At 38.5% G+C, this 24,786-nt stretch overlaps 1 protein-coding gene across 1 annotated transcript in view; it reads left to right on the top strand.

Moving 5' to 3' along the window:
* The window catches only part of NAALADL2 (N-acetylated alpha-linked acidic dipeptidase like 2), a 518,050-nt gene extending 505,196 nt beyond the window's left edge, over positions 1-12,854 (top strand). The window contains exon 13 of the mRNA XM_070945913.1: positions 12,656-12,854. Within this exon, the coding sequence (XP_070802014.1) occupies positions 12,656-12,854 (199 nt within the window). The remainder of the gene's footprint in view (positions 1-12,655) is intronic.
* Positions 12,855-24,786: the final 11,932 nt, after the last annotated feature.

Raw genomic sequence — 24,786 nt, 5'->3', positions numbered from 1 at the left:
TGTTTTATTAAGTGAGGTGAGTAAAGATGCAAGAGAGAGAGAGAGGGATTTTTTTTAAAAAATAAATTAAATATATTTGAATATGGACAAATTCAGTTTCTGTCAATGCTGCTTGCCTTATAATTGGCAAGCCTATATTTCAGTGTCCAATCATTGTCTATAAAATACTACCGTAATTTGCAATTTATTGATTTCATTTATCACTGATATATACAAATGTCTCTGAATAAAGGTGGGGGGAATCATTTCAGCAAGTAGCTTTTAAACTGGAATCTAAAACTTTAACCTTTCCATTCCTTTTAAATAATTTTAGTGAATTCTCATATCCAATTAAGTCTGCTTAATTATTTAGGTATCCTAACTAGCTTAGATTTAGCTATTTGGGTTTATAGAATTCTGCCTACAGCCTGATTTAAATATCAGCTTTGAAGTATGATATCTGATGGAACATGATCCACAGCATAGATCTACTCAACTGATATGTTTTCAGCAGACTTCATTCATGAAATCACTTAATGGGAAGGCGGGATTAGAAGCTTCATGAGAGATGTTTTGTACCTAAATACTGGGTTTGAGGAGTATTTATTTCTTAATCAAATCAGAATATTTATTTTTGGTTCCTGACCAATAAACACAAGTACACAATTTAAAATATAGTGCTAAAAAAAACAAAACCTTGTAGCTAAAATGTTATAGAGGTTATCCATGTTAGGTCTGGAGTTCAATTTGATTTGAAATCAGGCAGGTAGAAGAGCACATCATCATCAATCCTTTAGACTCATCTATGGGTCTTGTGACTCTTTTGGTCTTACATATGTGGAGGGCAGAATGGGACAACTTGTCACAGCCCACTCACCACAGTCAACTCACCATGGTCCAGTGGTGGGTTGCCCCCAATTCGCACCGGTTCTATAGAACCGGTAGTAAAACTGGTGGGAGGCTCCGCCCACCGACCCCAACGTCATTTAAATGCTTCTGCGCATGTGTAGAAGCTTCTGCGCTTGCACAGAAGAGTGCATGCGTGCACTAGCGAAGCAAGCATGCATGCATGGCCCCACTGCGAACTGTTAGTAAAGGTAAGTAGAACCCACCCCTGCCATGGTCAACTCGCCACGGCCAATTTGCCACAGCCAACTCACCACAGGACTACTTCCATGGCCAACTCAATACCAGACAACTCACTGCAGGACAATTCAACAATACAATTTGATTATTTAAAATAACTACAAAAGTATTTTAATTTTTGTCGTTCACATTTCATTTTGTCCCTCCTTTTGCATTCTTTAATGATTCTATTCCACTATTTCTTCAATATTAATGTAACTCTTGTCCTGTGGCAAGTTGTCTGGCGCCGAGTTGGCCTTGGCAATTTGTTCTGTGGTGAGTTGGCTGTAGTGAATTGGCCTGGTGAGTTGGCCATGATGAGTTGTTGTAGACCCTGTGGAGGGATAGTATTATCATTATTTTTCAAAGCCAGAAGATTAACCACATGAGGTGTAGTACGAAATGTGTATCCATGTAGACCTTTAGTATCCATGGTTTTGCTTGTTGTCACCAAAGAATCTGGTGTCACCTTCACTGAGTTGCTGGATGGTCACTAATGCCATTAATACTGATCTCTAAGAGAAGACATGGTCAATGTTCAATCTTTGTCCACCATTATCTTTATAACAATCAGTACTGTTCATCTGGTTGACTTCTGTGCTGTACTCCTAATGTCTGTTGTTTGTCCATCTCATCAGTTGTGTGACTTCCTTAGGGCACAGGAGAATTATTTGCAATGGGTTCTCCTGAAGTAAATTATTTGTTGAGTGACACTAAATCTGTTGATCTGGTTCAATGATTTAGGAACAGAATATTCTGGGACCTTGAAGTGTTTTTGTTTTTGCAGAAACTCAGTGCATTTTCAGTGTGATATCTACTTATATGAAGGTCAATGCTAAGTTTTCCCTCTCCTGAAAAACTGCAATATTTGATAATGTGCTGATGCTTGAGTTCAATTTCCAAAATAGTTCAGTATTGTGACCAAAGTAAAATTATTTCTTACTTTATAGAATATTGCACTTAGGACATTATGAAAAACATAGCATTCCCATTTTGAAGATTGTATTTAATGCAGACTAGCCATATGTCATCCCCATTTCAGCTCATGAAGGACAATATTTTGAGAACTATTATTTTGATCATCCATAATAATATTTTTCAGTCACATAAATGACTCATAATTACTTTTCTTCTTTTAATGTTGTATGTTGCCTTCCCTTCATATTTTTTTCAGCCTCAGTTGTCAGTCCTGAAAAAAGGTTTTATCATCTTCAGAATTGCTGTCTGGAGATATTAATTATTTTCCCGGTTTGATGCTGTACTTTCCATGGTGCCACTAAAATGGACCCATTAAGAATGAGTGATAGATATAATAATTTCATTAGCGCCATCAATAATGCATTGCACTTACCTTTTAAGAATCTTTCTGAATAGATTACAGTGACTGGGAATTATATTTACGTGATCAAAATAGTTAAGGTTGAAGAGAAATATTATGAAGCGATTAGTCAACTGGAACTGGATTGATGTCCTTTTAATAACGTAATGAAAAAGTTATGGTGTTTGCAATAGTCCATGTATCATTTGGAGAGCCTAATATAAACTTGCCACATAGTATTTTCTACCCAACTCACAATCCCATCCCACACATATGATCTTATTCTTGCATACAAAGATATACATGGTATGTATGTATGTGTGTATGTATAAAGGAGAAATTTGCATCCTTATTTTGAAGACATGAATCATCCAATTGACACTGGGATCAATATCTTTGATTACATGGTGCTCCATCTTCTCTACTAATTATTTTTTTCATCTTTCCTATAATAAAATTCTGCATCTGATCATTCTTGAAGGTGGAAATGTAAACCTAGCTGAGAACATCCAGGGAAGGTATGTCAAATTAAAGAAGGCTCTATGAGAGTGGAACCAACAACCAGGGCAAAGACCAAGAAACAGATGAGTAGATGGTTTCTTGAAAGCTCTCCAGGTAGAGTGGATAAGAAATTGCCCACATATGTTCTGGATGTCTGCTTCTCACTAGGAGACCACAAGATAATGGTTTTCTGCAGGTCTAAGCACTGGGAAACAAAGGGATTAGCAGACACTTTTAAAAGACACTCAGTTTGCAAACCTCATTTTGTAATCACTTTTGGAAATTGCTTATTAACTACTACTAAGTTATTAGAGACCTTTGGATTTACAAGTTTGAAAATGCTGGGCAAGTTACCTTCAATCCTGAATGAAACAAAGTTTTAGTTATAACCTTATAACCTTATAAATTATAGCACGTGAAATAAACAGCCAGAAAGTAACTAAGATTTTGATCTCAGAAAATTATAGACATTCTAAGCATCCAGGTAAAATTGGAAAATTGAAATTTTTACAAGATTTGGGTATTGGGTATTAATTACAAACTCTATTTCTAATGGGAAATAGATTCTATTTTGATTTTACAAAACATAACATAGATAAGCAAGTTTATTTAAAAGCAGGACACTAGAGGAGAGTAAAGATTTTAGGTGGGTTAAAAATATACAGGCCACTAAGATGGTGCAAAGCATAATGACAATAAAAATACTGAAGGAGACTTTTGAAGAATGGAATCATATAATAATAACTTACAGTATCAACAATGAAAATTATGATATCCATTTCCATGGATAGACTATGTCAAAAATATATAATATAGAGATATCAGATATAGAACAAATTTTGTATGAAAATATATAGTATTGGAAGAGAATTTACAGCTGATTGTAAGAGAATGGTTTAGAAAAGTATGCTTAATTGTATCTACAAAAGAAACTGGCTGAGATTTAAAAATATAAAAGAGAAATACTGACAAGCCAAGAGAGTGATTATTGTAGATAGATTTTTTTTCCTACTAGATTTACAAAAGAAGCTTGCTAAAACCTTGAAAAACTCTATGTGATGGTAGCAGGAAGATAAGACATAAAGAGAAATTAAATTCTATGACAATATTTGAATGAATTAAAAATTAAGACTCTAGAAGCAGATTAGAAATGAAAGGACTCTAGAAATTAGGTGTTAAAGGAAGAAATGTAAAGGTGGTTTATTTGATCAAGGTTAAAATAAAATATGTTGTTACTACCGAGTATTGACTTTCTGCTAAGAGAAAATTTGATATTTTATGGATTTGTTTACAGATAAGGGACGGGTTATGGGATAAAGAAATAAATATTTGTAACTCTAGAGAGGGTTACTAAATTTGTTTATATTTGGGATGAAATTTAGAAATGACTTCTTTATATCTTTGTTTTATTTTTCTTTGTTACATTCTTACTTTTCTCTTGTTTTTCTTGCATATTTACTTTTCTCTTTATGCTCATTTCTTAGCTTATATTAGATTTTACTATTATAATTGAAATTCTTAATTAAAATTATATTTGGCAATGATAGATATTGCAAAATCCACATCTTGGTTTAATTGTTCAAATATGTTCATTTTGTACCCTATGAGAAGCAGAGATCAATTACAGTGCTTTATTGCTGCATATTATTGGGTTAAGAAAATGTAAGACAGTAGCTTTCATTAATATTGCCAAGTATATTTTACTATTTACTGCTTTCCCCCAACTCCATATTATGGTGACAATAATCTTCTCTGTACATTTTTTTTAGCCTTCTAGTTTCCATATTGAATTTACATACAATAAACATGGTCAACAAAAATAAATGTCAAAATGAAATGCCTCGTTGCCCTGTCCTGACCACACAACAGATGGTCACACAACCACATCAAAACAGTTCATCACATGCAACATGAGGCAAAGACCTCATCAAGGTGAAATAGGCTGAGTTACACAAGCTTAACGCTTTAGGGTGTTTCAGCATGTATCCCCTTGACCCCATTGATTTGTGCACTATTCTAAGATATGACAATTATGAAATATTTATGGTACAGACATATACTCACTCCAAGTATCCAAATTGAACTGCCTGTACCTCATTTATCATGTGATGCAGAAGATCAAATGCTTACTTTTTTGCATCTCCACTTAAAAGAACCCTAAATAACAATTCTAAAAATGACCACTTTGAAAGGTTTTGTGGGAGTCACTGGTATTTAAAGAGGACTAAGTTGCCATTATGCTTATCTTTTATGCACAAATTCATCAACTCTGCCGTGAGAAAGTACAGTGTCAGGCTTGTGTCAGCTTGGGCATTTAGGAAAGAAAGATCCTCGATTCCATTTGTAGTGAAAGGTATACTTTTACTAAAGCCAAATAGTTATACAGCATAGGCAAAGCTGGATCTGAATATTCCCACTCAAAACCTGCCCTTTTTACATTTCCCAAAGCTTTTCCCCCCTTGACCAGTTCATGAGTGTCATAGTATTCAAATTTGGTGTTTTGGTAAACAGTTTTAAGGTTTGGCGCCTCTTTGGTGTAGTTTCACATTCCATTCTAGTGCTCATATCCTTGTTCTGTTCTGAATTGGCACCTCTGGTTCCTGTCATCCTATCGTTTCCCCCCTATATTCCCTTCCTCCTCCTTCCCGCATTTTATGACAGGATGCCAGTGAGGCGAAGTAGGCTGAAACATTTACAATGGCAGACCTGACATACAGTTTATCAGATTTTCGTATCATTCTAGCAAATATTGCCTTTTGCCTTACAGGATTTTATTTTACAGTATAACTTTCTTTTTAGAAAACATGTCCCGTAACTAGAAATTATAGCTGAAGCCAAATTAACCAGTTTTCCAATAAATTCTAACTCTTTTCTAGCGTACTGTTAGCACTTAATGTTTACAGTGACCATGTTCAGAAGTTCTCATAAAGGTAGCCAATTAGCAGCCAAAATTTGCTCAGTTACCATGGATCTACTAAAAGGAATTTACAACCAGGATTTGAAATTCCGATGACTGCCTTCTCTGTGTCATGTGTTTGCATTTTGGGTGCTCAACATCTGGAGCACATTTACAGTCATTTGCAGTGTATCATGCTCACATGTCCAGAATTTATGACTTTTTTAACACGAAACCAGCATCTGATTTCCAACAAAGATAAAAAGACCCATTTCATTTAATGGGTTCACTTAACAATGGCCATATTTAGAATATATATATATATATATATATATGGAAGGGACCCTAGAGGTCTTCTAATCCAACCCCGTACTTAGGCAGGAAACTCTGTACTGTTTCAGACAAATGGTTATCCAATCTCTTCTTAAAAACTTCCAGTGTTGGAGCATTTACAACTTCTGGAGGCAAGTTGTTCCACTGATTAATTGTTCTCACTGTTGGGAAATTTCTACTTAGTTCTAGGTTGCTTCTCTCCTTGATTAGTTTCCACCCATTGCTTCTTGTTCTACCCTCAGGTGCTTTGGAAAATAGCTCAACTCCCTCTTCTTTGTGGCAGCCCCTGAGATATCGGAACACTGCTATCATGTCACCCCTAGTCCTTCTATTCCTTAAGCTAGACATACCCAATTCCAACAACTGTTCTTTATATGTTTTAGCCTCCAGTCCCCTAATCATCGTTTTTGCTCTTCTCTGCACTCTTTCTAGAGTCTCCACATCTTTTTTACATTGTGGCGACCAAAACTGGATGAGGAATTCCTTACCAAGGAATGCCTTACCAAGGAGTGCCTTACCAAGGCATTATAAAGTGGTATTAACACTTCATGTGACCTTGATTCTATCCCTCTGTTTTTGCAGCCTAGAACAGTGTTGGCTTTTTTGGCAGCTGTAGCATATTGCTGGCTCATATTTAAATGATTGTCCACTAGGACTCCAAGATCCCTCTCACAGTTACTACTATTGAGCGAGATACCACATATACTGTGCCTGTCCATTTTGTTTTTCTTGCCTAAATGTAGAACCTTGTTTGTCTAACAACTGCTGTAAAAAAATGTTGTAAAATCGGATCGGTCATGTGGGTATGATTTGCAACCATCATGACATACAACAGAAGTTCTGAGCTCCATTACAGAAGCAGGTCAAGAACTAGCTCTATCTCTTAAGCAACGTTGTTATGTATCTATGTCTCATTAAAATCTAACATTGTGACATTAAATAAGAATAAGAAAAATAACCACCCCCTGTTCATTAAATAAAATGTATTTGAAGAACCAAGGACAATGGCAAATTTTGAGGAATGGGGAGCAAAGTTGAGGCATCATGTGGGGGTGGGGGTGGGGATGGGGGTGTGCAGAGTTCTCCTTGCAGAATGTTTCCAGTGTGTCCCAACCTGGTTTGTTCTCCATAGTTGCGATGGATGAAGATGCTTCTCTAAGTGTTTTGCCAATCCATTTGGCTTATTTATAGGAATCTACTTTCCTCATGGACAGTTGGTTTTATGAGATTGCTTTTTCCAGTCTTAAATTTGCACATAAATATGCAATTTGTTTTAAAAGTAAACATGCACATTAAAATATATGCATGCTTGTTTATATGGATTTTTTTTTCTTAAGGTATATGCTTTCTTGTAAACTATGCTGTATAATTCTCTTGAGATGTACAAGTTTGCCTTTCATGTTTTCTGCTATAATATGTTTTGTAAACTATTTGTATGAATACATGCAATTTGGTAGACAGTTTTGCAATGTGTACATACCTTTGGGCAAATATTCTTACTGAATAATTCAGTTCTAGTCTTTGGATATTCCCATTAAACAATCACCATGTTTCAATTCTGCCTTTGCATCCGGAACTGCAAATGGGAAAAGTGTGCATTCAAATTCATCCAGAACAAATTTCTTCCAGTCCATAAAATAATCTAAAAAAAATTTTTAAAGCCCTGTATGTCATGGATCCAACCTAAGGTGCCATCTCACCCCAATGGGATTAACTCATCTCCAGTGGAAGGGGGCCTTCTGCAGATTCCATTGGCCAAGGAATTCTGTCTGATGGGATCAAGGAGAAGAGCCTTTTATGCTGTGAGCCTCCTCCTGTGGAACATTCTACCACCGGAAGTGAGAACTGCTCCCAACCTTCTGGCCTTCTGAAAGGGTATCAAATCTTTAGGGCTTGGGGCCCCAAGGGGCTTCACCATTGGAAGTGATTAACAGGGTAACCTTGGAAGAATTTAAAATTTGAAAGCATAGTAGACCTAATGGAAAGCTACGAAGAACCAACGCTGGATGGAACCAACAGAGAAATGGGCACCTGTGTCTGATGAAAGCTGGGAAGTATGCATATCATTAAATACACTGCTGTATGCGTACAACAAGATCCAGAGACACTCTGAACAAATGAGGCTATCCGGTTGCTTCTGCTCTTTGCGATTGTGGTTTCATGCAGACAATAACACATACAGTTTGTATGCCATCCCTTTGTGCTCCAGACAGTGTACCCTTGAGGACCTCATGGCAATGCGCAGAACACAATTAATGTTGCTAGTTTCTGGGCAAGCTCTGTTTAAGTTGTACCTATTTTAATCTTGTATTTTATATTTTACATTTTATGTCATATAGTGTGCCTTATTGTGGTGCTTCTGACACAAATAAACAAACAATAGCATTGTCATTGTCAGTGTTTCTATATTTATCTTCTTTTATTGTTTATAAGATGCCCAGAGTCACCTTATCATTGAGAGAGGCAGCATACAAATTTAAATGAATGAATGAATGAATGAATGAATGAATGAATGAATGAAAAATAAATAAATAAACAAACAAACAAACAAACAAATAAATAAATAAATAAATAAATAAATAAATAAATAAATAAATAAATATTGGATTGGCCATAGATCAGAACAGTGGTGAAATCCAAATTTTTTTACTACCGGTTCTGTGGGCGTGGCTTGGTGAGCATGGTGTGGCTTGGTGGGCATGGCTTGGTGAGTGTGGCAGGGGAAGGACACTGCAAAATCCCCATTCCCTCCCCACTCTGGGGCCAGCCAGAGGTGGTATTTGCCGGTTCTCCAAACTACTCAAAATTTCCACTACCGGTTCTCCAGAACCTGTCAGAACCTGCTGGATTTCTCCCCTGGATCAGAACTTCTATTCTCATCCTGGGCTTCTTCTCTCATCTCACTACAATGTTGTCTTGAGATGCAAGAGGTATTTTGAAGCAGCAGCATCTTTTAAATGTTTAAATGCGGTTGTAAGTTATGAAAGTCCCCGAGCCTTTAGGGAGGGATCAATTTCTGTTTTCACAGCTACAAATGGAACCATTTCAAAATGCACTTATCAAGTTGCCATTTATCCTGCATTTTCTGTTGATGTTGTTAGCCAAACCCTCTCTCTTTAAATGGTAATTAGATGGCTCTGATAGTGATCTGCAGAAAATACTCCCTGGTAGTCTTCTGGGTGACTATCACTGGCAGTTTTATTACTAATTTGCAGTTGCCACTGGGCTTGTCTATAATTAAGTTACTAATGGACTGTCTTGGCTGAGCTGCTTTCTTCGGGTTTTATTTTTTTCCCCTTCCCTTGCCATTCTTTTTATGAAATCTTTTTTCATATGTTTGAGGATAAAGCTCTACCTCTGATCGCTCACCAACCTTTTAGGTATGTTTTAATTGTTTTCCAACTTCACACTCTTTGGTTCGCAACCAGAAAATGCCTCTGGGTAGAGATTTATATGATATTTACATACTGCTTTAATGAGACTAATGATTACACCTGCTTTAAGATAATATGTATTACTCGCTGCCAACCAGAAATACAATGATTGGGGCCAGCCTGCATAGAGGTTTGCTTTTGAAAAGATGTTTAATTTTGCAGTACTTTAAATAATGTTGCTTAAAATATTAATTATGGAAGTGCTCGACTGGGACATTTTATAATACAGAAAATAACTAGGCAGAATACCATGAAAGGAATTGCTTCATGAAAATACTTTTTATACCCCCAAACAGCTGTCCTAATATTAAAACCAGTTCATTAGTGTTGGTCAAAATTTGCTCAGGCAATTTGATTATTACTGAGAATTCTACAAGCTAAATTCTATTCAGTTGAAGCTCGTCCAGGGTAGCTTGATTCTCAAAATGGCTCACAAATAGTTTGAATAAATAATAAACAACATTTTGACACACAAAGCAGGAGTGAAATCCAGCAGGTTCTGACAGGTTCTGGAGAACCGGTAGCGGAAATTTTGAGCAGTTCGGAGAACCATCAAATACCAGCGCTAGCTGGTCCCAGAGTGGGGTGGGAATGGAGATTTTGCAATAGCCTTCCCCCAGGAGTGGGGAGGGAATGGAGATTTTGCAGTATCCTTCCCCTGCCATGCCCACCAAGCCACGCCCACAGAACCGGTAGTAAAAAAAAATGGATTTCACCACTGACACAAAGTAGTTCTTGATTTACATAGTAGAGCTTACCCATTATGTTCCTAAGATATACCACAGGTCAACCATGTGACTGACCCATTGTTTAATTTATTCTATTTATATGCCACCCATCTAGCTGTCCAAAACATTTTAGGATATGTCATTAAGTGAACAAGTGGTCATTGTTTGCTATGAGCCAGTTTTGCCTGTAATAAATGCTGGTTTTCAGCAAAAGTGTCATAAAATGAAGTCATATTTTGGGTTTAATAGGAAAAGACTTGGGGGAAAAAATTGGAACTTTGATGTTATATATGTTGACGGCAGTAAAGTCTACTCTACACCCAGAAATGGAAGGATATTTCGATCCCCACAATGGACAAATGGCTGCAAAAAATTGATGGAGTTAGCAGAGATGGCTAAATTGACTGCTTTTTCAAAGAAAAAAAAAATACAAATGCTTTTATTTCTACTTGGAAACCGCTTCTGGACTTTATGCTTGAGGTGGAAAAAAAATTAACCTTTGACATTGGCTTGTACCAATTAGATTGTTGTTATAGAAATGGCTAGTTTAAACTATTATGTAAAAGTAAAAAGTTGAGTTTTGATGTTAACGCCTTATTCTACACCACCAAAGGGAGTCGGAAGTCAATGTCTTTTCTTTCTTTTTCCCCTTGTTTTCCTCACTCTTCCCTTCCCTTTTCCCTTCCCTATTTTTCCCATTATTTGCTTTTATATTTTCTCTGTATTGGGTGAAATCCAAAATTTTTTCCCTACCCGTTCTGTGGACGTGGCTTGGTGGGTGTGGCAGGGGAAGGATACTGCAAAATCCCCATTCCCACCCCACTCTGGGGCCAGCCAGAGGTGGTATTTGCCAGTTCTCCAAACTATTCAAAATTTCCGCTACCGGTTGTACAGAACCTGTTAGAACCTGCTGGATTTCACCCCTGCTCTGTATGCTACATTATAAACTAATAAACAAATTTTGCTGGAAAAAAATGTAATCATGTGACTGCAACATGCTGCAAACCACTGTAAATCCAGGCTGGTTGTTGAGTGCTCAAAATGGGGTCATGTGACCATGGGGGAGTGGCAACCATTGGAATTTCAGAACTGGATTGTAAGAGACCCCAGGGAGGTCTGTCCTGATTTTGAATAGTTGCTAAGCTACTGGTTGTAAGTCGAGAACTACCTGTAAGTATAGCCAAACTATAATGGTCCGTTTATTGAACAAAACAAAAACAAACACAGAGACACATCAGTTTGACATTTTATGAAAATTTGCAGTTTGCATGGCTCATTGGAACATTTACGTCTTATCGTGTGAAATTACTGACTGATTACGGATTTCTCCTCTGCATGAATGAAAAAAACAAACAAATCTGAAGAGCAAAATATTCCTTTCAATTTGAATCGGATATTTGTGAAACAAACACCTATAGATGAAATATTAAAGCTCGTGCAAAAAGTTAAGATGATCCCATTATGGAAAAGATAGGTGTGGCACTGTCCCCCTCATGTGTTTCTTCTTTGAAAGAGGAAATATTAAAAAAAAAAAATGCTGAATCACTCTGAAACAGCATAGTAAAATTGCACAAAGGGCAAAAAGACATCCTAGTAAAGAGTAAGGTTGATGGAGGTTAGGATACTCTTCTGAAGGACAAAACATCCCTAGCTACAAAAGGGATATGTGATTTATAGCTCATCCTCCTGGATGATGCTTGTAGACTTAGATTCATAGAACAACAGGTGAGCAAATTTCTGGAAAATCAGACAAAATGCACACATTCAATTTCTGAGCTTGCCAAAAGCTTAGTATTAACAGTAGACAATGTCTGTAATTTGGAAAATATGGCTACCTCCAGGGGTGAAATCCAGCAGGTTCTGACAGGTTCTGGAGAACCGGTAGCAGAAATTTTGAGTAGTTCGGAGAACCGGCAAATATCACCTCTGGCTGGCCCCAGGAGTGGGGTGGGAATGGAGATTTTGCAATAGCCTTACCCCAGGAATGGGGGTGGGAATGGAGATTTTGCAATAGCCTTCCCCCAGGAGTGGGGAGGGAATGGGGATTTTGCAGTATCCTTCCCCTGGAGTGGGGTGGGAATGGGGATTTTGTAGTATTCTTCCCCCAGGAGTGGGGAGGGAATGGAGATTTTGCAGTATCCTTCCCTTGCCATGCCCACCAAACCACACCACGCCCACCAAGCCACACCCACAGAACCGGTAGTAAAAAAATTTGAATTCCACCACTGGCTACCACTAACAGCATCGCTGATGAATTCAGGTGAATCTTTATATATCTGCTTTCATCTGCTTAAGGCAATCATTTACTCTTTTTTCTTGGTTGTTGTTTTCTTTTTTTTAGAAACATCCTTTATCGACTAGATGACAGGACACACCAATTCTCAGTACTCCTGGAGGCAGCAGAACACTGGAAGTTACATCAGTCAAACGAGACTCTACAAGCCATGTTGTCAAAAGTGTTCAACAGTTTCAATTCAGCTCAGGTTTGTTTCAAAGCAGGACTCGAGATCTTTGAGGCCACCTCAGTGGGAAACCAATGACGAACTTGGCTTTTTGTTATCTGCACACATGCCACTAAGAACCTTGTTTACATTTTCCAGAAAGCGACTTGGGATCAGACTTGAAATGATATAGGGTTGAAATCTTTCTTTGGTTTTTCTCAACTTTAAAGAAGGAATCCCTGTTTCAAGGTGATCCCACAGGTGCTTTTTCAAAAGGCAAGTGGACTTTCTGGTTCCAGAAAGTCCATCTGCCTCTGAAAAAGCACCTTTGGGACAACTATGACCTGGATGACTCAGAATCTCCATAGACATTTGTTTCAAGATACTTTATAGTACTAGACCAGGGGTGGGCAAATATGGCCCCTTTATGACCTGTGGACTTCAACACCCAGAATTTCTGAGACAGCCAAGCTGGCTCAGGAATTCTGGGAGTTGAAGTCCACAGGTTGTAAAAGGGCCACAGTTGCCCACCCCTGCCCTAGACGATGCTAAAGCAGCCTTTTGCACTGTTAAGAGTTTATTGCATATTTCTATTTTTGGAATATGTACGTATGGGTAGCTGTATATGTATTGATAGATCAAGAATCAAATGAGGAAGATTTGAAATTGGATAACTAGAAAAACAATTCCACACAGTTGATCCAAGCGGGAAGAAGAAATTAAGGCTATTTTATCTTTCCTGTAACGACCTACTGCATTTCTAATTGCACACAGAAAAGGCATGAAATAATCCTTCCCATTTCCATTCACTTCCTATATGGAATACCTGAGCTTCCATCTGTCCCCTTATTTGCACCTGTGGCTACTAGGTTTTTAAATATAAGGCCTCCATGCAAGTGCATTGACTAGCATTTGCCTAATGTTGCCATTAGGTAGCAAAAACCATTTGTGAAACATTCATTCCAAAATATCTTGCCCTGTGGCACTGGATATTTCTGTTCAACAATAGCCAAAAAATCCCACCTATTTGTGAACAGGAGTCATCAAATTTGATAATATGTGGTTGGTCATGGATGTTTTCAGATTTCAGAACACCAGATTTACCAACACTTGATTGTTGACTCACAAGTGAACTATAATTGAACTGGTCCTCCTGCAGAAGACTCAAGATTGAACCGAGTGAAGAATGAAATGTCAGAGGTGTTTTCCTACAGGAAACAAAACAAATTAATATTTTCTTTTTATTTATGGACAATATCATATACAGATCTGAAAGAAAATTAGAGACCAGCCATTGTGAAAGAGGCAATAATCCATAACTTCAACTTTTTCTTCACCATTTCTTCACCACTCCCTTTAAATACCTCTTGTGCCATGGACCATGGTCACAGACTACCAAGACTTAATTCAAGATTAAGTATAAGGAAGTATATTCACCGAGCTCCTGTGATGACATCTCTGTCAGGTTTCCAAATAACACCCCCAACAAAAAAAGACTCCGAGGATTGAGTTTCTTCAAAGTTCCTTTTTATTGAAGTGATCATATTGGCACATCTGGGAAAACACGAATCTGAAAGTTTCCAGGTTTTCCCCATCCAAGTAAAAGTTCAAGTCCCTGCCCAGCACCTACATGTCCATCACATGATCCAATCATCCACTATCCAAATTGGAGTCACCTCCCAGGCATCCAACTCCAGGTGCAAGGGCAAGGCGTCCTTGACTCTCTGAGAAAGGAATGTTATTTTGACTACATATCACCCATCCTCTATGCAATCCCCCCTCTCAATTTCCCACAGAGAAAATGGGGCTGGCCTGAAGGTCCAAATATAAAAGATGGCTTCCAGGCCTGACAATCTCAGCCTCCCCAGGGTTCCGCAGACCACAGATTGAGAACCACTACCCTATGAGATATCCTAGACAACTATAGATGAAAAATAAGTTGCATAGATCAGGAAACTGAAATGAAAATGTGTCTTTGACAGCATTTTGCTGAAAATCTCCCAAGAAAAAAGTAAGGAATGAGTAAAAAGAGTCAAAGTGTTTAAATACTAAAACGGATGCAACTGAAAATATAGTATGCTGTTTTTTTTAACCAGAGCCAATAGACATTAAGGCATATGCTTTCCCATCAAAACCATAGTCTTCACTATGCATAACCTGAAAGTAAAAACTTTCTTTACTGTGTGACAGGTAATATTGCATTGCAAAGCCTTTATTAATTCAGAGGGAAGCATTAAGTGTATGCAGCTGCCTGGATTTGAAAGGAAAATGTTCTGCTTTTCCTCTTTCAGACTCAGAAAAGATGAGTTTAAGTTTCATTAAGTTTACTGAAAGATTGCGTGAACCCATAGCACAGTGTTCAGTCACATGTACGCAATCCCCAGAAAGCATCACTTAACTTGCCTGAACTATACATGTGATTCATGTTGATGGGAAAACAGGTTTTCCAGAGACTCCTCTTCAATAATCCAGGAAAAGTAGCAGAAGAGATAAATGTGACAGCTTGCATGCGTGCCTGACAGAGAAAGAGAGAGGGAGGGACAGAAAATCACCCAGCCACACATCCTCATTCTTTGTAATATAATTTAAAGGAAAAACTCTTCTTGTTTCATTTTCGCTGAGGTAGGTAGGATCCTTCAGAATTCTGACTAGGAAGCTCAATTTAAATATAAATGAAATGAAGTTAAACTTATTTTTTCGTCCTGCTCTTCCCCATGCTACATATGGTATCCATCAAATGGTGCACTTAACTCAGAAAAGAATTGCGTAGCTTTCCCTTTGTTTTTGACCACAATTCATAACCATGGGTATTCAGAAGCTAATTTCCATTGATTTCAATGATATTTTCAGCTAAGTAAGCATCCTTGAGCTTGCCTGCTTTAAATGAAATCTATTCTGAGGCTATTGGGGTGCCATCAATACAGCAGGATGCAACTAAATCATATTAGGCATCATCATTTGATTTTGTTTTGGTATTGTCTCAAATATAGATTCAAATTTCTCTTAAAATAATACTTCAGCAATCATCCAGATTCCTGAGGCATTCTTTATTGCTTTGTCATAGGTCACATGCTAGTATCTAGCAAAATGAATGCAGTAGTGAATAGTTCTAACAACCTTAATAGTTTATATATTTGTGTGTTTAAAGTGGATGAAAATGAAATTATAATAAATAAGCTAACATGATTTAATTTAATTTAATTTAATTAATTCAATTTATATGCCGCCCCTCTCCGAAAACTCAGGGCCTACTGTAGAAGGAATCATAAATCATAAAAAAAAAAAAAACCTGCAATACTTTCTGACAGTGAGAACAATCAACCAATGGAACAGAAGTTGCCTTCGGAAGTTGTGGGAGCTTCATCACTTGAGATTTTCAAGAAAAGATTGGACTGCCATTTGTCAGAAATGGTGTAGGGTCTCCTGCTTGAGGGGGGGGTTGTTGGACTAGATGACCTATAACAGTGATGGCCATCATGTGCCAAAAGTGGGGGGAGTGTAGGGGGTCGCTCACGCGAGTGCCCACACCCATAATTCTATGCGCCCCACCCCCTGCGCATGTGTGTGCGACCCGCCCCCCGCTCCCCCCACTTTTGGCATGCGATGGCAAGGTAAGCCCGTTTTCCACTCTCCCCAGGCTCCAGAGCCTTTCTAGGAGGCTGGGGAGGGCAAAAATGGCCTTCCCTACTCCCTTGGAGGCCCTCCGGAGGCCGGGAACAGCCTTTTTCCTGACTTCCGATGGGCCCAAAAGGCCCAAAAATCAGCTGACTGGCTCACGCATGCACGCCGGAGCTGAGCTCACGTGCCCACTGATATGGCTCCGTGTGCCACCTGTGGCACGCGTGCCATAGGTTCACCATCACGGACCTATAAAGTCCCTTCCAACTCGGTTGATCTGTTCTAGAACATCTGTTCAAATCAGACAAGTAATAAGTATACCAGAGAGTTGTGATTTGGCCACTAAATTCATGATAGATTGTAAATTTCTTTGAATAACTTAAGGGGGAAAAACTTAAAATCACCTGTTTATAGGCCACAACAGTCATAAAAACAGCCATAAGATCTCTCTTCTTCATTCTAAAACATAAGAAAAAGGCCTATTTATCCACCTACCTACCTACTCACCCATCATAGGTGACTCTGTTTACGCAAGGGGCCAGCAAACCTTCACAGAAGCATAAATTGCTTTATTGATCAGAGGCTGGAAGCAAAGACAGACCTCAAGAGGCATTGCAGTCCCTTTTTATAAATGTTTGCAAATTAACTACAATTAATTTGTCTTTGATTCATTGATTGTGTTTCAGCATATATGCATTAATGGCTGCCGGAATAGGTCAGGATAGGTATGTAATGGATTTTTATACTAGATACTTTTGAAAACAACAGGTCAAAGAAATTACATCCGAAATTGGTCTATTCCTCTAGCAGCAAGTTATATCTTAATCCTTTCTTGACCTAGTTTGCATACTTGCAGCTTGCACGTTAACTTAACCAAATGTAAGATTCTGAGTATTCCTAGTGTCTAATTACAGTAGTGGCCAAAATTGTGGAAACCTTTCGGGGGGAAAAGTGTATTTTTGAGGTTTGGTGTCTAATAACACCACTTTTTTGGGGGGGAGTTTCAAGATAATCATATTCCACTGTTAGAATGGCCTGGGAATAGCCCAATTGAAAATCTAAAGAAAACTTGTTAGTCAGAAGTGACCCAGCAATAAAACCCATTTAATAGAAGCAATCATTCAATCTTGGTTTCACATTATAACAGCTGCAGAACTAAAAGACTTGATTCACTCCATGGGAAGACGTTGTAAGCAGTGGTGGGTTTCAAAATTTTTTACTACCAGTTCTGTGGGTGTGGCTTGGTGGGTATGGCATGGCTTGGTGGGCGTGGCTTGGTGGGCGTGGCAGGGGAAGGATACTGTAAAACCTCCATTCCCACCCCATTCCAGGGGAAGGATACTGCAAAATCCCTATTTCCTCCTAATCAGCTGGGACTTGGGAGGCAGAGAATAGATGGGGGCGGGGCCAGTCAGAATTTTTACTACTGGTTCTCCGAACTACTCAAAATTTCTACTACCGGTTCTCCAGAACTGGTCAGAATCTGCTAAAACCCACCTCTGGTTGTAAGGCCGTAATTCATGCTAAAGGTTACCCAACTAAGTATTAACTGACATGGTGATCATTTTTGTATATCTCGTTTTTTTCTATGGTGATAATTTTTGTACACCTCCTTTTTTTCTACATGTTTCACTTTTCTTCTTTATACTGTAACTGCTATTCTAATAGCAAGTCCTTCATAAAAGTTATTGCATTACATTCTTGATTAAATTATCTTTCTATTGATATATAATTTTATGGTACTACTAAAAAAAAATGGTGTTATAAGCTAGTTTTAGAAAATACACTTTTCCCAAAAGGTTTCCATAATGTTGGCCACTACTGTATTTATTGCTGAGTTATGTTTTCCTGCACAAAAAAAAACCCATAGACACACTGTTTTTTTTAATCACACTGTTGCAGTGACCAAAGTTGACTTTTTTATAACTGTAATCCTGGCCTTGACAAGTACATTTTGTTTTGGTTTTGGGTGTTGTTGTTCTTTTTTTTTTTTTTTTTTTTTTTTTTACCAGTACTGATGTCCAAGTGTCTGGAGTTGGTCTGGGGAAATCAGTGCTGATCTTTCCATTATGATTCAGGACAAAGCATAAATGACACAGTCCATATTTGCCTGTGAAAACAGGATTTATGGAGCTGCTGGCTGCCACTCATAGAAACCCACAGGAAGGTGAAAATCTGCAAGATGGCAAACGTGGTGATTTTGACCTTCTAGCACAGGTAGACCAGTTGTCTCTGTATACAGGTGGTTCCCTGTTTGGGGTTGTCGAGTCGCTGATAAAGTGGTATAGATTTTGAAGTCCACTGTGTCCATCACAGTGCTCTGTGAAATAGGATCTTCCCTACAGTGATCCCATAGTTGTAGAACTATTTTAAGGAGGGATTTGATAATTCATTAAGCTTATGTGCATATGCCTGTTACTGGGAATTTGTATGGAGTGGATGTATGTACAAAACTTACTGGACAAAACTTACAGCTTAGATGCTGAACTTACTACTCTTCCTAATTATCTTTTAATTTTTTCTGATTGCTTGATTTCCTGAGTTATTGATTATGCATTTAAATCAGCCTGAATTATATATTTTCCTATGAAAAGATTCCAATTCATCTTGTCTTCTGTTGATATCCGGGTTTGGTGATTAGGTGACCTTAGGGGCCTTTAACTTTGGACTCTATGCATTAAGTCTGAGCAGGTAATACCACCTGGCTAACTTAGATCTCAAAAAACAACAACAGCTGATTGGGCTTGCAATATATTTGAATGGGAAACTATCAAGAAATCTAGAACTGGAGGGGGGCTTAAAGAGAGAAAAAGAGAGAGAGAAATCCTGGAAAAGCTATTTAGGTATATTTTTTTAAAAAAATGATTGGCTGTTTCCATGTAATCACCAGAGTTTGACTAAAAGGTGATTTTTTTAAATTATAAGTATTATCATACACAGGGCAAAGGAAACTATGAGAACTAGAAATAGGTAATAACAGGGAGAAAGGATTAATGACTACTTAGCTGCATAAATCTCGTAGAGGTTTTAGATGACTTAGTATGCTTTAACATGCAGGCTCCAAATTTGGCAGTGTGGCCATCATGCTTACCGGTAGATTTATTGTGCAATTCTGTATATATTTACTGAGAGATGAGTATCTCCAGTTTCAGCTTGAGTTACTTCTATGGGCACTTATTCATAAATAAGCTTATATAACCTGAAGTGGGCCCTTCATTGGTGAGCCTGAGTAAAAAGAAAACACATTGGGGTGGAAGCAAATAGCAAATGGTCATACTTCGGATAGTTGAGTGTAGTTGCCATTTACATTTCTTACACTTTCCAGGAAGGATTGTTAAGTTTTGTAGCAAATTTATAGGATTACCCGGAGAAGGGGAGTGGGGGTAATTGATACAAAGAAGCATGCCAAAATGGATGTCCCACACTTTCTTTTGCATAAAGAATGAATTCAATATATGCTAAAATATATAAAGAACGGTTGCTAGAATTGGGTATGTCTAGTTTGATGAAAAGAAGGGCTAGGGGAGACATGATAGCAGTGTTCCAATATCTCAGGGGCTGCCACAAAGAAGAGGGAGTCAAGCTATTCTCCAAAGCACCTGAATCAATGGATGGAAACTAATCAAGGAGAGAAGCAACTTAGAACTAAGGAGAAATTTCCTGACAGTTAGAACAGTTAATCAGTGGAACAACTTGCCTCCAGAAGTTGTAAATGCTCCAACACTGGAGGTTTTTAAGAAGATGTTGGATAACCATTTGTCTGAAGTGGTGTAGGGTTTCTTGCCTGGGCAGGGGGTTGGACTAGAAGACCTCCCAGGACCCTTCCAACTCTTCTCTTCTCTTCTCTTCTCTTCTCTTCTCTTCTCTTCTCTTCTCTTCTCTTCTCTTCTCTTCTCTTCTCTTCTCTTCTCTTCTCTTCTCTTATTTTGCAGTACTACACGTTATGCATAATGTGTGGTTTGGCACTACACAATGTGCAAAATATGCAAGGACATGGGTGATGCAATTTCAGGTTAAAAGCTAGTCCCTTAGTGTATTTAGGTCTCCCTGCCAACATCAGAAAGGCTATGATAGATAGCAATAGCACTTAAACTTATAAACTGCTTCACAGTGCTTTACAGCCCTCTCTAAGCAGTTTACAAAGTCAGTTTATTGCCCCAAACAATAGGGTCCTCATTTTACCAACTTTGGAAGATGGAAGGCTGAGTCAACTTCGAGCCAGTCAGGATTGAACTTCTGGCAGTGAGCAGTGAGTTAGCCTGCAATACTGCGCTCTAACCACTGCACCACTGCACTAGGATTATCCTAGATGATAATCCTAATGGTGAGTGAAAGATTGCAAGGTTTGCCATTTTAAATTGTGCATTAACTTCAAATCTTACTGGGAATGTGGCTATTGTGTAGGGTCTATAATGTGATCCTCTCTTGCTTAGCAAAAACGAAAGATGATAGTATACAGAGCTAGACCTTATTTCTGGGAGAACTTTTTTCCTGGCTCTAAAGGACATAAATGCATGTCATATAATGCAATGGGATTATTTCCTTTATTGTCTCTTTATTATATAGTTACTGTAGGAATGCAAGACACTAAGTGGAAGCGGTAGAATGAGATTTTTGTAATAGTATTCCAAAGCTGCAATCAAACTGCTTAGTCGTTTTCAATGTCCTATCAGAATCACCAATTGATTTAGAGAAGTTCGGTCTACTTCTTTGAAAACACAAAAGGTTTTTAACAAAGCTGGCTCTCCGAAAGTGGTAGAGAGAAGACTGGTAGCTTTTGACATGAATTTTATGTTAAACTTTGCTGCTTTGGTATTATGCAAAGAAGTAGATTGGATATTACAACTTCCATGGATATAGAAATGATTGTTAGAGCCATAGAGTTTACTTCTCTATTCAAAACCCTCAAGTCGAGTGCAAATCAGGAATTAAGGGAAACAGTGCTTAAACCACATTAGGAGCTGGTTGACATACTCCTTCCCACTTTCTATTTCTCCTTCCCACCCCCTCGAAAAGAGTTGTATGGAGAGGAAACATTGCAAATCAGAACTCAGAGAAAGGGAATGAATTTTTCCCCTCCTTTTATTTCTGGGCTAAAATGTTTCTCAGATGTTCTTTGCCCTCAAAGACAGCTTTTGCAGTAAACAGCCTCTTGAGGGACAATGGGAGTTACCAGAAGAAGATTTTAGCAGAAAAACAACATGGCAAAGAAAATTCTCCTTTGTCGTATCCAAAAGGTCTCTGCGTTGTTTCTACAAAATGGAAGGAATTAGTTGAAGCGTACTTTTAAATATGAGTACTTGCAATCGCTTGTAGCTTGACCTTAACTCTGCCATGAAGACATTGGCGTATCCTACTGAAACAAGATGCGTGTGGTATGTTTTCAGCCTTCTGAGACTAAAAGATGAGTATCAGTGTTTGAATTTACATTTGCATTGCTCTCCAAGATGTTTTCTTGAAAAGTGAGAAAACTGTGATGATGATGATGATGATGATGATGATGATGATGATGATGATGATGATGATGATGTATAGTCCATAGTGCTGCGAGTTGACAATGTACAGAATCACATAACCCCATTTCCCCTTTCTTTACGAGAGAAGCTTGGGACAGATATTACAGATCGTTTCTGCAAGTCATCAACTCTTAGTTGGTTTCATCTCGTTTGACTGCTCCTTTTTTTCTCACGCATGCTGTACATGCACATATAGAAATGGAGGTTTCAATGGGAGCGGGATTAAGCAAGTTCTGCCCTTTTGTATATGTTACCGGCAATGTGTGAAAAGCTGGCATTGTATAGAATGCCCAGGAAATCTATAGAATGTGTGACGTTGTTAGGTAAAGTATGATATGTCTGTGTTATTTTAATATGCACTTTCCCTAGGCATTGTATTAACAGATTAACAAAGTTGGAAGGAACGTTATAGGCAGGGGTGAGATTCAAAATTTCCCCTGCTGGTTCTGTGGGCATGGCTTGGTGGATGTGGCAGGGAAAGGATACTGCAAAATTTCCATTCCCACCCTACTCTGGGGCCAGCCAGAGGTGGTATTTGCCGGTTCTCCGAACTACTCAAAATTTCCGCTACCGGTTCTCCAGAACTTGTTAGAACCTGCTGGATTTCAACCCCGCTTATAGGTCATCAAGTCCAACCCCCTATCCAGGCAAGAGAGCCTACACCATTTCTGACAGATGGCAATCAGTCTCTTCTTGAAAGACATTATAAAATGAAATAACTAGACATTATACAGAATGACAAGAACTATTTAGGCAAAGTATGAAAACAAAATCATGAAAAGGATTAGGGTTAGGGTTAAGGTTAGGGTTATGGTTACCTAACTCTGACTCTGACCCTGATCCTGATCCTGACCCTAACCCTCTCTTTATTGAAAAGACATTTATTAACATGAAAGAAGAAACGCAAAATAAAATACAGGGCTTACTGAAAAAACAAGAGAAAAAGACCAGTATTGACCTACTTGTTACAACAAGGAAGGCTAGAATAGCATTTCAGTAGGAGTATTTTATACTTTGTCAGTTTGTCTTTTGACTTTTGGTAGAATATCTAGGAAATGTGTGAAATATTAAGCATTTCATACTTTGACATCCCATTTTCGACACTCTATAGATTTCCTAGGCATTCTATAAAATGCCTAATTTCACACATTGATGGTAACATACATATTTTATGACTTGCATACATGTAGGAACAGCGGAACTGGCACTGTGACATTGCAACTGCCTTCATAATTTTGATGGAAGTTTTGGATCCTGCTTATGCCTCCGTCCGTGTTACAAACCGAGGTTTTGATTAGTCTGGAATCTCTTGTTCCCTGTCTTTGTGTTTTCAGAGCATTACTGGAATACTTTTATTTATTTAATGAAAAAGAAAAAAAAGCTAGTGGGAAGGAAGGAAGGAAGGAAGGAAGGAAGGAAGGAAGGAAGGAAGGAAGGAAGGAAGGAAGGAAACACACACACACATAAACACACACAGAGCAGCATAGTGGCCTAGTGGTGAAGACTCCTGCCTCCCACTCGGAAGGTTGAGAGTTCTGAAGTAGCAGCAGACATTTCTCTCCTAGAGGAAGTAAATAAAATAGAGCAAATAAAAAATATTTGCTGTGAACGCCACATGGTGTCGGGAAGGGCATCCAGCCAGCAAATGCTCAGCTCCATCCAATCGCCCCAACTCTACCCCAAATTAAAGGATTATAGAACAGAAGTGGGATTCACTTACTTTCCCTTTCGGTTCGCAAATGTGAGTGGGCCCACGCACGTGCTTGCTTCACTCTCACGCCCCACCTCTTTGAATGCGTGTCGTCCTCTGCGCATGCGCAGTAGTCACACATTACGTCTGGGTGGGTGAGCAGAACCTCCCGCAGTCGCCAATATGGGTTCGCACAATCCAGACAGAACCGGCTGAATCCCACCGCTCTTATTCAAGAAATGATTACCATACTCCATATTTCATTGTAATTGTACATACACATCAGATTACTAGAATTCACAATCCTCACCCTGAAATGAGAATTCTAAGTGCCTGGCTAGAAGCAGACCATCTTCTGCTGCCACTTTAAGGTAAGGGCAAAGCATCAGAAAGATGGATGGCAGCTGATTATATTCCTCTGCAACCTTTCTGAAGTCAAGCAAAAGAAGTTGATTGCCTTCATGGACTTGATGGGCAATAAGAAAATGATGCTTTCTTGCTTGCCCCCTTCTCCTCCCTTCGCATTGAAAACAGAATAAAATTAAAAATGGTTGTTTTCTCATATATACCTCTTGAAAGTCAATGCATGATAATTTCATTCCATGTGCTATATAATTGGTATCCTGCAGTGGGCTGCAGAAATAATTCATCCTGTTCTCTGAGAAAGTCTCAAGATTTGTCTTGTACAAGGAGAGAAAGAGATACAGCTTGAAACATTTATGCAAAATAATACTTTTTTTCTTCCGGTAAAACGGGTGTGGCCAAGAAACTATGAGCACATCATTTTCATCATTTCTTAACATTGTTTTCCTAGTTTGTCTATTTATATAACCAGCTGCAAAAGAAAGCTACTCAATGGACTTTGATGCATTCTCATATATCTTTTAACCATAATAATGTAAATTTCCAAAAAGGGGCTAACAGCACAAAAATTCCACAAAACCCAGAAGCTTTTCCATTTTGATTCTGTCTCCCTCCCCAAAAAATCCCTACTTTTCCCCACTTGTATATGACAGCTGCCTCAGGGCCATGACAATTGGTTCAGGGATGGGATTCTACTGGTTCGGACTGGTTCGTGTGAACCGGTAGCTCCGATGATCAGGTGGGCCCACCCGCCCCTGCACTGCAACTGGAATTCCAAGTACTGGTCATAGCCACTTCTTGTTCAGTGCTGTTGCAAAAAAAATCACAGAACAAGGGATTGTTA

This window comes from Pituophis catenifer, unplaced genomic scaffold, assembly GCF_029215685.1.
Source record: "Pituophis catenifer annectens isolate HBS135680 unplaced genomic scaffold, rPitCat1.0.hap2 SCAF_6, whole genome shotgun sequence".
Lineage (NCBI taxonomy): Eukaryota > Metazoa > Chordata > Lepidosauria > Squamata > Colubridae > Pituophis > Pituophis catenifer.
Note: the sequence above shows the minus strand (reverse complement) of the source record. Positions and strands in the feature narration are given on the sequence as shown.